This window comes from Canariomyces notabilis, assembly GCF_033297395.1.
Source record: "Canariomyces notabilis strain CBS 508.74 unplaced genomic scaffold N656scaffold_2, whole genome shotgun sequence".
Lineage (NCBI taxonomy): Eukaryota > Fungi > Ascomycota > Sordariomycetes > Sordariales > Chaetomiaceae > Canariomyces > Canariomyces notabilis.
The window spans coordinates 1250099-1265654 of NW_027041824.1; the positions used below are offsets into that span (position 1 = coordinate 1250099).

A 15556-nucleotide genomic window follows, 5' to 3' on the forward strand; every position below is an offset into this window, starting at 1 on the left:
AGTCGGTCAACAAGTCAGCTTGGAGTGGGCCGATGAGGCCCAGCGAAAAGGAAAGCAATGCGAACCGCTACACTGCGGTGAGAATGCAAGCTCCCTGCCTTGCCAGCCCTAAGACAAAACTTGCATCTCGTCTGATGCGGGATGGGCTGAAAAGGTTTGGATGATGAATGATGGTGGGTAAGATGGTCCTCCCTGTTGTTGCCTGGGTTTTAGTCGCATACTCTGTAAGAGTAGAGAGTAACTGTATGTACGAGTCAGATGATCCAACCTCGTACTGGCACGACCCAAGGCAATAGAGACGTCGCACTGCAGCGAGCGACGTGGTTGCCGGCCAGGCGGCATGCAGAATTGTATGGTGAGGGTTGATTTAGGTTACAGATGGGGAAGTCGGGCGATACTCGGATTTTTTTTTGATCGGCGCTTCGAACCCAACAACTGGGGAAAGTCCCAAGATAGTAAGGGTGCTACTGCGTCTTTGTTCGATAGTGCGATCCTGGTTAAAGGAATGGATCCATTGCGCAGGTTCGACGACGCCTGTTGTTTCTCTTGCGGTGGGTTTACAGTATCAAATGCAGAGAAAGCTGTACGAAAAATATCATCTTTGCAATGTGAAGAGAAATGTCAAATGTACGGAGTATGTACTGTACATACAGTATATATGAGTGAGAAGCTTCTGATGCCTCGTCTCAGGGCTGACAAGTCTTACAAGGATGTTGCCGTTGATCTGCGATCCCATCGTGTCGATCAACCTCAACCTGCAAGGCACACAAAGTTTACACAAGACTCTCGGGAAGCACACCTGTCGGCGAGGTCGGGTGGCATGCCGAAGAATCTCTGGCAATGCAGACGGCGAAGCACTTACTCCACCATCGACGGAGCCTAGTGTAAAATAGTTCGAGGTGTGACGGGTGTCAAGCACATGGATGGACCTAGAGGAGGATGTCGATTTCGGGCCAGAACAATGACGGCCATCAGCCGCCTGAGACATCGATCGGTGACGGCAGGACGTTGACAGCAAAGTATAGTGTTTACTCCGTACTCGTGCACATAGGTCGTTCTTTACGAAGGAGATGGCTGCATGACCTCGTCCGGCTCCCCGCGGGGAAAACGGTATGGACCATCCCAAGTTATGTACCGAGACCGAAGCATACCGGCAATCTTGAATTGCCATTCGCGGTTTATATGCGCCTCGAATTTCCACATCCACGACGCTGAAGTGAAAAAGACGCATGGCCAGACCAAGGCGCTAACCATGTCCGTCATTTCAGCTGGCAATAAGGTACCTCCGCAAAAGGTCTCGATTCTCTCGAACAATGATTGCTTTCAATAGCCGCCATCAGCGTGGCAAAGGCAAACCAGTTATCCGTTACGCTAGGCGAGGCGCTCGACCCTTTTGGCACGGAATTACCGCAGTGACGGATCGACTGGGGTTTGCTGTAAGGCAATCCTGGTTCCTGAAGAGGAATCTTTGATAAGGCATCGATATGGGAAGGAAAAGAAAAAGATCGGATCATCAGCTCCATCGCCTTGATTTTAGTATTTTAGCGCGAACACTAGCCAGAAAGAAATGGCCCATCTTCAATAGCCCGGGGAGGCTAGCGATTCGAGAAAAGGGGCCAGCGGTGACCGCATAAAGCACGACACGTGTAAAACCTCCGCTGCGTGTATTCATAGCTGGAGTGTAGACAATGCCAGCGAATGCTGACAATGCTGTCGGCGAGAAGACATTACTTACCTACCTTTGTACGGAGGTAGAATGGGCATAAGCTACCGATATGCAAGAGTCTCGTCAGATTCTCGTATTGATCAGGAACCCTGCCGCCACGGAGCGGGTATCACATTAGCCCATCCAGGCCCGCGTTCGCATTGGCTCGCGCTTCAAGATGGGCTCATGGACGGCGGGGCAGCCAAGAAAGCGCGATCTGTGCAGCCTGCACGGCTCACTACGGATACACTACAATACAACTTCACTAACAAGGTTCAGGCATACAGAGCGAAAAAGTACCTGGGAGCTGAGCCTTTCTCCTTCGATGATTCGATCCTATCTTGGCAGTAGCTTCGTATGTATTCTCCAATCAGTTGCGTTGCAGAGGGTCAGCCCAGTGAAGCCCGAACAAAAGAGAAGCTGCATTTTTATTTCCCACGGACTGCAAGGGCCAGCCAGCCCAGGGGCGCCTGCTTTTAGGGCAGCAAAGTTCCCGCCAACCTGGGAAAGGGGCTTCTTCATTTCCCATATGTTTTTAACGTTATAACCTACCTAACTACGGACCAACCTCAGCTGGGAGTATTTACAATAGCTTGGCTTCAACTTCGGCGCCAAAGAAAATAGTCGCTTTGAGGGAAATGGAGTCCGAGATCCGAGCCCGAGGACATCCTGGATGGATATTGTGGATAAGCAGCCGGCCAGACAGGGCGACCGTTGCTGCAGCCCAGAGTTACATCCTCCATGCCCTGCGAGCTGCGGCTGCCGCCTCGAGGGCTGTGTGTGTGCCCGTGTGGTACGTATACAGGACCCCTGTTGCAATCAAATCCAGCGCCCAAAGACGTGGGTTCTTTCCTCGCTTGTTCCCTTGACCCAAGCCCACGAGCCCACATCCCTTATGAAAATGTCTCTGGCGCTGACTGCTTGGCGAGCCTTTCTCCCCCCTGCAAGGTGGCTTCCCCCTGCCTATTCCTGCCTTTCCCCGTTCCCACCAAAGAAAAAAAAGGAGCCCAGCGTTGTTCGTGTTACCATTCACCACATCACCTTCTCGGCAAGATCCCCGCCTAGTGTAAAAGTAGTAGTAGACACCGAGCAGTATATAGAAATGTAATCCCCCGCTCCCTCTCTCCCTACGATCCCTTTCCATCTGCCTGTGGTCTTTTTCTGACCCTGACACTCGTTTTATTTTTTGCCCTGTCTCTTGCCGTGTTGGCGTCCTGTCACGGATCGCCACGCCAAGTCTTCACCATGAAGGCCTCACCGGCAAGGACGTTGTTTTCGTCCCTCGTCCTGTCTTCGGTAAGCCCTCCCCCCTTGCCAGCTTGGCCATATTTTCTGATGCCTGTTCTAGTTTCCCCTTGCGTTTGCCCAGCTCGCCGTGCCCACGGAGCTGCCAGATGGCTGGGCGTACGAAGGGTGCTATGTCGACGTTCCTGGGAGGACGATAAATGAGGCTACTTATGCCGACGGTGCGGCCATGACAAATGAGGCCTGTATCAACTTTTGCGCGTCGCGAGGTTTTTCGTATGCCGGAACCGAGTACTCAGTAGAATGCTTCTGCGGGAACAGCCTCGCGGCAGGCGCCGACAAGGTCGCCGACTCGGTTTGCAACATGGCCTGCTCAGGAGCCCCCAATGAGCCTTGCGGTGCCGGCAGCAGGCTCACGCTTTTCCACACGGACGCCGTTCTCGGGCCGCAACCGAAGCCTAATTCCAACGACTACGTCCACATGGGGTGCTACGCTGAAGGCACAACGGGCCGGGCACTCACATACGGCGTGGGCAGCATCCCCAGCGCCGAGATGACGGTTGATAAGTGCACGGCGGCCTGCCGCGCGGCGAATTATATCCTTGCTGGTGTTGAGTTCGGCGGTGAATGCTTCTGCGGCAATACCATCTCCAACGGAGGCGCTCCGGCGAGCAGTGGGTGCAACATGGCTTGCAACGGCGACAGCAGCGAGATCTGTGGCGGCCCCAGCCGGCTTAATGTTTACAACTACCAGAACCAGTACGACCCAGGCGCGACATCTACGACTACTAGTGCCACAGCTGACCCCACCGTCACCGCTACCGCTGACGGCCCGTCTCAACCCACGGCCGTGGGCAACTACGTCTGGAATGGATGCCGAACCGAGGCCACTGGCATGCGCGCCCTGAGTGCCGCCACGTTCGCGTCGGATGACATGACGCTCGAGGCTTGCCAGGTCTACTGCTCAGCCTACACCTACTTCGGCGTCGAGTATGCGCGCGAGTGCTACTGCGGCAACAGCTTCAACGCCGGCTCCGTGCCTGCGCCGGCTGCGGACTGCAGCATGACCTGCTCGGGCGACGAAACCCAGTACTGCGGGGCTGGCAACCGCCTGTCCGTCTATGCAAAGAACGGCACCGCGCAGGAGACCTCAACAACCACTGCCCCCGGCACCTCGACCACCTCGGCGGCTCCCGTCGTCACTGGCGTTCCCGAGGGGTGGACCTACCAAGGCTGCTGGATCGACGGAAAGCAGGGCCGTATTCTCCCGCACCAGATCCCCGACAGCCAGCAAAACAGCCCCGCGACCTGTGCCAACGCGTGCGCGGCTGCCGGCTACAGCATCTCGGGAACCGAGTACGGCGTGCAATGCTTTTGCGGCAATGCCATCTACAATGGCGGCGAAAAGACGGCCGACTCGGACTGCAGCTTCAACTGCCCTGGTGACGCCACACAGAAGTGCGGTGCTGGTGACCGGCTGAGCATCGTGTCCAACGGCACCCCCAAGGCGTATGCTCCTCCGGCGCCCCAGACCGAGGGCCTCGAAGGCGACTGGACCTACCAGGGCTGCGTTGAGGACAACCTCAACGACAAGCGCACCTTCTACTGGCAGCTCTTCTTCCCCGGCACCATGACGCCAAATATGTGCCTCAACCGGTGCGCTCAGTTCGGCTACATGGCCGCCGGTCTCGAGTATGGCGAGGAGTGCTACTGCGGCGACCCGGCCAACATTGCCACGGCCGGCGCCACCTTCCGCCCCGAGTCTGAGTGCGGCATCACCTGCGCCGGCAACGCCACGGCCATCTGCGGCGGTCTCAGCCGCTTGACAACCTACTTCTGGACGGGCACCCCACTCTACTCGTGGGATTTCCCCCAGGACTACCGCGCCGGCCAGTACCAGTACCTACTCAGCGGTCCGACCATCCCCCTCATCACCCAGGAGACGATTACTGGCAAGGTCTCGTTCATCTCCAAGTACGGAACCGGCCCTGGCAATGAGACGGGCGCCTACGAGCTGGACCCTGCCACCAACACGTTCCGTGAGCTCCATGTCAAGACCGACGTCTTCTGCGCTGCTGGCGTGACGTTGCCCGACAAGGCTGGCCGCCAGCTGAACGTTGGCGGTTGGTCCGGGGACTCCACGTACGGCACGCGCATCTACTGGCCCGAGCACGACTGGGAGGAGAACGTCAAGGTGCTCAGCCTCCAGGCCGGCCGTTGGTACCCGACGGCCATGGTCATGGCCAACGGCTCCGTCATGGTCGTGGGCGGCCTGATTGGCTCCAACGACAAGGCCGTCCCGTCCATCGAGATCCTGCCCTACACGGGCCAGGCGCCGCTCTACATGGACTGGCTCGACCGCACCCACCCCAACAACCTGTACCCGTTCCTGTGCGTCCTTCCCGGCGGCGGCATCTTTGTGCAGTACTGGAACGAGGCTCGCATCCTTGACCCAGTCACCTTCGCCACCATCAAGACGCTCCCCAACACGCCCGGCGCCGTCAACGACGACAAGGGTGGCCGCACGTACCCGCTCGAGGGCACCGCCGTGCTCCTCCCGCAAAAGTACCCCTACAGCGACCCTCTCGGCGTGCTGATCTGCGGCGGCTCCACCGAAGGCCCCGGCAACGCCATTGACAACTGCGTGTCCATCTACCCAGAGGCGGCCAACCCAGAATGGAAGATTGAGCGCATGCCCTCGTTCCGCGTCATGAGCTGCATGGCCCCTCTGCCGGACGGCACCTACCTGATCGCCAACGGCGCGCAGCACGGCGTGGCCGGGTTCGGGCTCGGCACCCAACCCAACCTCAACGCGCTGCTGTACGACCCCAACAAGCCTCTCGGCTCGCGCATCACCGTCATGGCCAACACCACCATCGCCCGCATGTACCACAGCGAGGCTATCACCCTGTTGGACGGCCGCGTGCTCATCTCGGGCTCGAACCCGGAGGACGGCAAGAACCCGGAGGAGTACCGCGTCGAGGTGTTCCTGCCCCCTTACCTCCTCAGCGGCAAGCCCCGCCCGACCTTCAGCATCACCAACAAGGACTGGGCGCACGGCCAGACGGGCATCCCGTTCACGCTGGGCGCGCCCGCCCAAAACGGCGAGATTACCGTGACCCTGTTGGGCTCCGTGTCGAGCACGCACGGCAACTCGATGGGCGCCCGCACCCTCATGCCCCGCGTCCAGTGCACGGGCACCTCCTGCACCGTCGACGCCCCCACCACGGCCAACATTGCTCCCCCGGGGTGGTACCAGATGTTTGTGCTCGACGGCGGCATCCCCGCTGTCGGCACCTACGTCCGCATCGGCGGTGACCCGGCGAAGCTGGGCAACTGGCCGCAGGCTGCTGGCTTCTCGGTGCCGGGCGTCTAATGGATTTGGGTTATATAAAGTGAAGGTGGCATTTGGATTATGGCTCATGTCCTTTTTTTACTCTTGTTGGATACTAGTCGTCCCGCCTGCACCTTTTGACCTGGCTCGGGGTCCTCCGAGTTGGCAAGCCCTTAATGTCAATTTATTAACATATTTCAATACATACACCTTAATTTCCTTTTTGACATGAACTCATGCCGTTTCCCTTGTCTCTCGTCGTGGGTCCTGTGATTGCCATCTCAACCCGGGCATAAACTGATAAGAAGAGTGCATCATGGTGCATAGAGACACGATGGACCATCTAAAACTCCCTGCGATTGTCTGCGTGAGAAATACATGTAGGCCTTGTAGGTCCCAGCCATGGGAAATAATGCTAGCGACAAGTTTTGCTGCTCTCATATGGTTGGACTTGATCATGTATCGAGGGCTGGGTACCTAGGGATGATCTCCACTAATTTGTCTTCCGGTGCCTTTGCTCTCCCAAGTCCCAACATCCAATTCCAGGGGTAGTCAAGTTAGAGGAGCATGGCGACAAGAAGAAGCTGCAGGTATCTGTATTGTATGTACCTACTGTAGAGACAACAAAGTCTTGCAATTGTAACGTCGTAACCCTTGCTTGAATCCAGAATTCCTTATAATACGTAGTAACCATTCCTAGGCCAACATTCTCCCTAAGGTAGGTTGTCTCTGCCGAGTCTAACCCTCTAGGGAGTAGGGAGTAGGGAGTAGGGTAAGGTATGTGTGTCAGGTCTCATCCCTGAATTGGCTCGACTTTCTCAGCCTGAGTACAAGAGAAATCCCAAACATCAAATAGCGTACATAGTTCTATGGAAACGATGTGGGCATCTAGCATCATAAGTGTAGTGTTTTGGACTTTGAGCACCGCTCGTCTACACACCTTTCGATGCTTCCTGAAGACCGTATTGTTCTAGAGAATTGATTGCCTTTGGTGCAGTGGATTGCGTGTTCGCTGTCCAAACTCTGATGGTATTCAAAATTTGCACTTACAGCTTTGATTGTGAGAGAAAAGAAATGAAGTGAAGACCACCAAGATTCAAACGAAGAGGGCAGCATCAAGCGCTATCAACATCATACATACAACGACGAGCAGTTGACCCCGGGTGAGGAAAGCAAATCGTGCAGTGGTAACAATACCGTACCGGTAGCGACTGCTTCCGTTGCCATTGGCAACAAACACACTTTCCATTTCCGTCCAGGCAAACTGAGCTGACAAAGCAAACGCAAGCTGCACAACATCGCCGCATTTTGATGTCATGGTCTCTTGCGCCCCCACCACCCACAGCGGGGTCTCACCGCCTCACCGCCTGACAGCCCAAACCCGCCCAAAATGCCTTAGGTGGGGTTCACTCGATCTGCTGGAACCAAGTGGAAACTCTTTGTCTGGCGTGATGACGCGAAGTGCGTCTCAAATTGATCTACCTAGCGCTGCCGTAGCAGCAATGTTCAGATCTAGCTTCCGTAGGGGTTTGGTTGAGGTCGGTTACGGGGCTCAACCAAACGTCGTCAAGAAAAGATATTGGCCGCCGCTCGCCCTTCATCAGAATTCCGAATTGGCCTCCCTTCCGCATATGTCCCAGCCCTCCTGATTGCCCCGTCCCAAATGCCTGTAGTGCCATCTGTGCGTCGGAAGATGCTCTTATCCTTCATAACGGGCATTACCATCCCGAACCACTTCCAAACGTACTTTGAAAGAGCCGTGGGGGTCCAAAGACGCTCAGAGGTCCTCGTCGTCGTCAGGAAGGGGGGCATTGGCAGCTTCCTGGATCTCGGCCTCGTACTTCGCAAGCAGCTCTTGGTCGACTGCTACCTCGGCCGGAGCGAGGGCAGGCGCAGCAACGAATTCCTGGGTCGGGCGTTAGTTCACAGACTAAAATATCCAATAGAAGAGGGTGTGCAGCGGCTTACCAGAGCAGCATTACCGACGAGCTTGCGGGCGAGCCAAAGGAACGGTTTCTCGAAGTTATAATTCGATTTGGCCGAAATGTCGTAATACTGGAGATTTTTTTTCCGGTGAAACGTGATGGTCTTGGCCTTGACCTTGCGCTCCTTGACATCGACCTTGTTGCCGCAGAGAACAATGGGAATGTTTTCACAGACACGGGTAAGATCGCCTGATGTTAAGTCCTGTTAGCACAAAGAACTAGGGCTACACTCTGTTGTGGCCTTTTGTACGTACGGTGCCAGTTGGGGACGTTCTTGTAGGTGATGCGGGATGTGACATCGAACATGATGATGCCGCACTGGCCGTTGATGTAGTAGCCATCACGGAGACCACCAAACTTCTCCTGACCCGCTGTATCCCACACGTCGAACTGAATTGGGCCAAAGTTCTGCAAGACTGTCAGCATGGCGCTCGGGGTGCTCGCCAAGCAGTAGGAGAAGGGAAACTTACGGTTGTGAAGCCAAGAGGGTGAACCTCGACACCAAGAGTGGCCATGTACTTCTTCTCGAACTCGCCGGTCAAGTGACGCTTGACGAAGGTGGTCTAATCCAGTCGCCAACCTGTTAGCACACCAGTTCACAGGAACCCAACCCCGCAGTCGATGCCGATACAGCTATGATAAGGAAAGAGCGTTGCAGCAGGAAACTTACCTTGCCTGTACCACCATCGCCAACAAGCACGAGCTTGAAGGTCGGGACCTGAGCGACCTCAGCCATAATGTGTTGATGTGTGACGATTAGAGAAGTACGGAGAAAATCGATATCTAGGCGCGGCAAATCAGTCTTGCTGCGCAACAAAGAATCTTGGTGTCTCGCGGTTGGCGGAGAAAGATGGTTTTCGGCAGAAGTTGTAAAGCGATGGGAGGGGATTAACGGACCTTTTGGTTGTGGTGATGGTGGGAAAAAGTGCCAGGTGCCAGTCGGGTTGCAAGAATCAAAATGGAGCCCAGAGTGATGTTGTTTTCAGAAGGCGGCTCGCGGGGACCAACAGCTGCCTTGAGCCTTGACAAAAAACTCGTTGGGCGGCGGGGTGGTTGGAAGCACGTGATCTCTCTTGCTGGTCAATGCGCGGCCATTCAGATTTCAGAGGCACTCTGCGAGACTGCGACTTTTGGTATTCCGCGGGCTTGACCAACTTTCACTGTCTTCCAGGTTGAACACAAGTTGGCGAAACTTGGTGTGGTTTTTGAAGCGATGCCCAGGCACATATACAACTGGCAGTACAGAGCATCAACTTATTTGTAAGCTTCCAAGTCTAATATTTCTAAGCACCGGTCAGGCCATTTTGTCACCAAGTTTGTATCTGTCCTATGTGTCACAGCTCCAATCCTTACTCCTTCCCTACCATGTCTTCACGATAGGGAATGCTAGGCTTCATTCACCGGCCATAGAGTTGCCTAATCTTAAGGCAGTGTAGCCCGAGCTCATGCTACTTTGGGCGAAGGCGTGTTCAACATCACCTCCCAATGTTGGGCCCAAGGCGACGGAGCCCAACTCTTCCTGTGATTGCCAGCCCCAACGACCCAAGCCCACTAAAACTACAGCGGTAGGATATGGCATCCAAGCAGCCCCCTACCGCCCCAGTCGCGCCGTGGTGTCAATGTCAGCCTGAGCTCCTGGGGCCGTGAAGTCCCACTGCTTCGTGATACTTTCACGAGGATATTTTGCTGCGATGTGGTCAGCCCATGCCCGACACAGGGCTGGCGGCGTGGTCGTGGGATTACTTACTCCTTCGTTGCCCTGAACGCATTCAGCTACCTTCTTGAGACCGTCATTGTTCTCGTGGTTGACATAACCAAAGTTCCGGATTAGGTCTCCAGGTTTGAGCCCCGCCGTAGCAGCCGGACTGTTCTCAACAACCGTATTGACTTTGGCAAAGGGCCGGTCCAGAGTCCCGGGTATCGTGTCTCTCGGTATCGAAATATCAGCGTTGGTCGGAGCGGCGGTCTCGTTATCGTCGTCCTCCAAACTGGCAAAGTGTTCGTGGAGTCGTTTTTCAATGAGAGCCATCAGATCCTTCCAGTCATTCCGGAGGTGGATGATGCGTGCTCTTGTGGTCCGAACTACAGTGGTCAGCCTGTGTGCTCCAGTCTAGACTCGACGACGATGCTCTCGTACTCTGTGCAACGTCGATATCGGCTCGGGGAAACCCATCGCGGGTGAGGAGGCTCGTGTTCATGTCAACGCCGTGCTGCAACCCCTTGTTAGAGGATCGCTCTTGCACCCAGGGTGCGGCGACAAACCGAATCAAGGACACCACCCAAAGCCTTCAGCTCCCCTTCAATATTGTCCTTTTTGCGCTGGAGCTCGGTGATCGAGAGTCGAGCTGCATTTCCGTTTGTGACAGGGGCCGTGGTGGGCCCTGAAGGGATGGTGGGCGCATGGAGGTTGCTCATGTTTTGCTGCAGACCCTTACTGGAAAAGCACCGGCAAGCAGGTTCATTCCATTGTCTTGGAAGTCGAGAGCGCTGATGCTGAAATGGCGATCAAGCCTGGGGCTTCGGAGGAGAGTCTAGGCAACCCTGGCAGTCTATCACGAATAACGCGCAAAGCAACTCTAGGTAGCCTCTGTAGCAAAGCAGCTCTGGACTGTAAGGTGGGGTCATAGCACGAGTCCAGCGCGATAACTCTCGGTGATGGCGGGGCGAACTGAGCTCTGGCAACTTGAAGGCGGGGTTCAGGACGTCCCGTTCCGGCGGTACGTACAGTGTATACAGTATAGTACGTAATAACCGTATTCGGAGCATATTGAAAAGAGCAGGCGCAACCCCGAACGGCCACTGGTGCAGCCTCACGTCCGCCTCAAGGCATGGAACTGACGGAAGTGCTCCCACAGTCGAACTTGCAGGTGCGAGGGCGTGTGGCAGCAGCCCCATGGATGCACAGCCGGACTTCGAGAATGTGGTCGGAAATCCATCCGAGCCATCCAATGTGCCAAAGTCCAAGCTGCATTTTAGCACTTGAGAGCGTCTGTCCTTATCTTTCAAGTGCAACACCCCACAGCTGAGGGCAGGTTGACGAAGTAGCGGTGTTCGTCTTGAGTTAACCGAGACCGGAAGGGCTTGGGCACTTTGCGCCTGCATCGACGTCGTCATGTTTTAGTACATCTGCGCGCTCCCGCCAGATCCTTTGCGCGCGTCGTCATGGGGGGATGATGCCCGATTGTGTTCATATCCAATCGGTCAGCTAACGTGGCTGGATGCGAGCCTCAAGCAAATCTGCACTCCGCTCCAATCAGGCAAGCGTCTCGGTGCCAGCAAGCTGAATCTCAAAAGTTCGAACAAGCGGCCGTCACCCTTCAGATAGAGATGCTCAGTGATGGTCGTGGCTGCCATCGACGTACGTCTCTCATGATGTTGGTTACCCAAAGCGGCCTCATTGCTAGGCCAGAGCTCCCGTCTTGAGCAATGCGTCCAGCTCTTTCCGATCGCATCGACAACCGTCATGTCTCATAGCTCAATGGGTCAGTAGGTGATTTCTGCGTCATCTTTTCTTCGGTTATTGTTTGACTCCCCACCAGCATCTCTCAGTGGAATTTCTTTTTTCTCTTCGTGTGTTGTTTTCTTTTCTCGCTATCCTGCCCTCACCTTCCTTCTCTGGCGCATCATTCCTGCATCATGTATTGAATCGGTTGGCTGGCCCTTCTCAATTCCAAATCGGAGGCCCCGCCGAGTTTGTTTGGACACCGGCTTGAAGCAATTTGTTTCTTGAGAACCTAATCTTGCATGATGGCCTCCGCGGATGTCGGGTCAAGATTGCTCCCTTTGGCACAGCCATCACCCCATTCGGGCCATGGTCTCAAGCAGTTCTGCAGAAACAACGACATCTCGGCCGTCTCGAACAGCTCCTGCTCGTATCATATCAGCAACCCAGATCTGGTTCTTGCAAAGGACACCTCCGCTGGCTCCAAGGACAGGCCATCGCCATCATCGGAGAGAATCGAGGATGAGTGTGCTTTGGATCATACTTCCACAAGAGCTGTCGAGGATATCGTCTTGCCAAAGCCCCTGTCAGAGAATGCAGATTACGGCTCTCACACTAGCACGCGGGCCAACCCCGACGGCGGCCAACTGGTATTCGGACGGGACAAACGGTTTCAAAGATGGGCTAAGATATTGCACAAACATGCCCTGCGTCGTCAGGAGATGCAACATGGTGAAGGGGACCGCCCCTCCTGCATTCCCATAGCCGAAGGTAGTTTTTCTCCAACACTTGACAAGCCCACTCACAACCGGCGGTCCTCCTCAGATTCGTCCTTCGCCTTCGTGACGGCAACCAAAAGCGCCAGTATGTCTCTGGGCAATGTGAGCATGTTGACTCGCTCGAGGAGGGACATATATCGGTTATCTCGTGTCCGTTCGAGGACGGATCGCAGCAGCAGAGCTTCCGTCAGTGGCCCACGGATCTCTCTGGATAGTTCTTGTTTGGAACCGCAACCTGCCATAGATCCTGCTACTAGGGAACGGTCCTTGCAGAGGCGCCGTATACTGGAGGAATTGATTAGCACTGAGGAGAACTACATCGGCGATGTACGGTTCTTAATGAATGTATGTCTGCATCTAAGCAATGTCTCGTTGACTCTAACAGAATCACAGGTCTACGTCACGATCCTTGCTTCGCTACCAGCTAACCCCCCGGGACTGCGATTGTCCGTTAACCAGAACCTCAACGACATTGTGCAGCTTCACGAGGAGATTCTTGGAGAGCTCCACCATGCTGTGCCTTACTCGGAATACACTCAGCCAGGTGTCCCCTTGCAAAACGCCGAATCGAGCGCGTCTGCACGCGAACTTCACCGTTGGAGATCTCCAGGTGTCCTTGCGGAGGCCAAAAATGGCACTTCACGAATGGAAGAGGTTACTGGCATGCTGGCTGAACCCCATACCGCCGCTGAAGTCGCGAGGATCTTCTCGAAGAAGGTAAGTAAATACTTGCCTTGGCGATGGCCGGGTCATGAACCTGTTTTCTGATCTCTGCATGGACATAAGATGCACCGATTCTTCATCTACGAAGAGTATGGGGCAAAATACAAATTGATGATCAAAGATGTTGCCTCGGCACACCGGACGATGCCTGGTTGGCTCTCGTATCAGAAAGGATTGGAGCTCCTTGCTGCATCCCTCGTCCCCGACGGCCAGGGCGACCATTCAAGGAAGAGCCTCACAATTGGCGACCTCCTGGTCAAGGTGAACGCTCTTCTACCATGTATGAAAACTCAAGCTGATATGGACAGCCGATCCAACGAGTGTGCAAATATCCCTTGCTCTTCTGGGAATTATTGAAGCACACTCCCGTGGTTGACTGCCCTTGCTCATATTTGGAGATTGAAAACACGCTCATCAGACTTCGGGAAGCCACTGCTGAAATCAACCGTGCGACGGACGATTCCCGAGCAAAATCAGCCTTGGAAAGGACGTGGATTCTCCAGGACCGGCTTGTGTTCCCAAACCAGGTAAGAGATTTTGATGGAACATCTTGAGTACATACTGACCCAAGCATACCAGCTAGATGCAGCGTCAAGAAACCGTATCAGATCATTTGGCCACGCACAACTCTGCGGTGCTCTCCACGCCTGCTGGCAGACCAAAGAAGGGGTGAGTGGGCAGTACATGATTGCCCTACTGTATCGAGAGTGGTTTTGCCTTGCGACCGCGGGCAAGGCCGACCATGTCTACGCGATACAGGCTTGTATCTTTCTGGCAAATGCCAAGTTGGAAGAAGTAGATAATGGGCGAGGTAAGAACACCACTTAATGGCAGGCCTATCCAGATATTGCTGACAGGGGTTCCAGGTCTTCAATGCCACACAGCGCAGCATTCATGGAAACTGGTGTTCGTATGCGGCCAGCAGCTGTATGAACTAATCCTGACAGCATGCACCGATAAAGAGGAACTGGAATGGCGCACACGGCTGGAAGATAACCAGAAAGCTGCTGTCACCAATTGCCAGGATCAGGCGCAGCCAGAAGTGCTCGAAAGTCTCTCGTTGAACATCAGAGCTCTGGGTACTGTTTTTAGGAAACAAGGTAGGTCCCATCCGCCGCGAAGGTTGGTCAAGCGGATGAGCTAACCCGCATCACAGGGACCGCTGCTAGAAAGATATCGATGCATCGAACAATCACAGTTGGCGCCAAGTCTCCCTTATGCCAGGTCATTCTCAAGAACACCACCGTCAGAGAGGCGGCGGTGTCTGGCAACGGTTCTCATATCAACAGGTCTCAGTCATTATACACAACCAACAGCCGTATACCTGTGCTGGCACCTTCCAGGGCCGAGAGGGCGCGACTGGAGGCTCTCCTGGCCGATGTGTGGACGAGGGATGTATTACCCTTCCCTGGAATGACGGTCCGATCCAGGAGCGAGCAGCTGGTCCGAGCATCGGCGTCTTCAGTGATGCGAAGATTGAGTTCGGTGAGCATCACTGGTAGGTTTGCGAAGCGCTCGAGCAGTTTTCCGAGCCTGCTGCAACTGAAGGGCGCAGGTAGCAGCCCTGTCAGTGGTGAAGAGACAAGCCGCAGAAGTAAAGAAGAACCACGCCCGGAAACGCCCGCGTCCCATCAACTGGGAGAGGTACGCATGTCGCCGCTGTCTATGATTCCCGACGAAACGGAACGTTCCAGTCCGTCTCTGGCTCCGTCGGCGGCGTCGCCCGGGTCGGATCCATGCGCAATTCCCATCGGACTGGTGCGTCGTCGTCGAGGCAAGACAATCCCCGAGACACGGCCAACGACGCCGATCGAATTCCACCGGCCTTCTACGGAGTCTTCCCCGCGTTTGAGCTTACAGCGTTCAACTCTTAGCGAGACATCCTCGGCTAGTGGCGATCTGCAAAAGGAGACGTACTGTGCGGCTCCTAACGGCGGCTCGCGCAAGGCGTTCGGCCCTTTGCATGAGCTCCCGGGTAAGAAGGCCAAGAAAGGAGGGCGGCGGCATCGCGGTGCGGTTTTCCGGAGCATTCGTAACATATTTCGATGAGAGACCAAAACGATACACATACATTGGACTAGGGTAGGTGGACGGGCGGCGTGGATTTTGTATGACAAAAGCATGCGACACCCTTCTCCGCACTCTCGCTTTGCCTTAACATTGTATATTCCTTGTCCCTCTGCTGAGAGCTTTGGGAATGGCTATGACCTTGGTTTTGTCTTGTTTTCCCAAGGACTGCAGTGGTTTTAGTTGTAACTGTCGAGGAAGGGAGCTGCCCAGTATCTCTACAGGGCCGGTATTGGTGGGTGTCAGCACAGTTACTATTCCTAGGTCCAGTATGCT

The 15556-nt window shown here is 55.1% G+C and overlaps 6 protein-coding genes across 6 annotated transcripts; 3 read left to right on the forward strand and 3 right to left on the reverse strand.

Annotated features, from left to right (window-relative positions):
• The first annotated feature begins 1906 nt into the window (after positions 1 to 1906).
• N656DRAFT_248260 (uncharacterized protein) lies at positions 1907 to 2349 on the forward strand. Its single transcript, XM_064809001.1, has one exon. The coding sequence runs from the start codon at positions 2031 to 2033 to the stop codon at positions 2250 to 2252; it is 222 nt and encodes a 73-aa protein (XP_064673988.1). The 5' UTR covers positions 1907 to 2030; the 3' UTR covers positions 2253 to 2349.
• Positions 2332 to 3040, reverse strand: N656DRAFT_248293 (uncharacterized protein). The gene has a single exon (XM_064809002.1). It carries the CDS (start codon positions 2847 to 2849, stop codon positions 2436 to 2438), a length of 414 nt encoding a protein of 137 aa, XP_064673989.1. The 5' UTR covers positions 2850 to 3040; the 3' UTR covers positions 2332 to 2435.
• N656DRAFT_723731 (copper radical oxidase) lies at positions 2585 to 6629 on the forward strand. Its single transcript, XM_064812520.1, has 2 exons — positions 2585 to 3001; positions 3054 to 6629. Exons 1-2 carry the CDS (start codon positions 2951 to 2953, stop codon positions 6324 to 6326), a joined length of 3324 nt encoding a protein of 1107 aa, XP_064673990.1. The 5' UTR covers positions 2585 to 2950; the 3' UTR covers positions 6327 to 6629.
• A 1432-nt stretch (positions 6630 to 8061) lies between these two features.
• On the reverse strand, positions 8062 to 9005 carry N656DRAFT_702063 (ras-domain-containing protein; the record flags this gene model as incomplete). Its single annotated transcript, XM_064810992.1, has 5 exons — positions 8062 to 8190; positions 8253 to 8458; positions 8524 to 8677; positions 8740 to 8832; positions 8940 to 9005. The coding sequence occupies 5 exons, from the start codon at positions 9003 to 9005 to the stop codon at positions 8062 to 8064; spliced, it is 648 nt and encodes a 215-aa protein (XP_064673991.1).
• Positions 9006 to 9826: 821 nt separating this feature from the next.
• N656DRAFT_701241 (uncharacterized protein) lies at positions 9827 to 10684 on the reverse strand (the record flags this gene model as incomplete). The annotated part of the gene is made up of 4 exons (XM_064810929.1): positions 9827 to 9955; positions 10017 to 10351; positions 10407 to 10479; positions 10532 to 10684. 4 exons carry the CDS (start codon positions 10682 to 10684, stop codon positions 9827 to 9829), a joined length of 690 nt encoding a protein of 229 aa, XP_064673992.1.
• Positions 10685 to 12016: 1332 nt separating this feature from the next.
• On the forward strand, positions 12017 to 15105 carry N656DRAFT_786787 (Dbl homology domain-containing protein; the record flags this gene model as incomplete). The annotated part of the gene is made up of 9 exons (XM_064816554.1): positions 12017 to 12361; positions 12401 to 12835; positions 12884 to 13207; positions 13277 to 13474; positions 13522 to 13740; positions 13793 to 14024; positions 14080 to 14313; positions 14370 to 14971; positions 15088 to 15105. The coding sequence occupies 9 exons, from the start codon at positions 12017 to 12019 to the stop codon at positions 15103 to 15105; spliced, it is 2607 nt and encodes an 868-aa protein (XP_064673993.1).
• Between the last annotated feature and the right edge of the window lie 451 nt (positions 15106 to 15556).

Excerpts from the sequence above, each read along its gene's own strand:
- N656DRAFT_723731 (XM_064812520.1), top strand. The coding sequence starts at position 2,951 with ATGAAGGCCTCACCGGCAAGGACGTTGTTTTCGTCCCTCGTCCTGTCT. Across the intron at positions 3,002-3,053 it reads CGTCCCTCGTCCTGTCTTCG|TTTCCCCTTGCGTTTGCCCA; the intron begins GTAAGCCCTCCC and ends TGCCTGTTCTAG.
- N656DRAFT_248260 (XM_064809001.1), top strand. The coding sequence starts at position 2,031 with ATGATTCGATCCTATCTTGGCAGTAGCTTCGTATGTATTCTCCAATCA.
- N656DRAFT_248293 (XM_064809002.1), bottom strand. The coding sequence starts at position 2,849 with ATGGAAAGGGATCGTAGGGAGAGAGGGAGCGGGGGATTACATTTCTAT.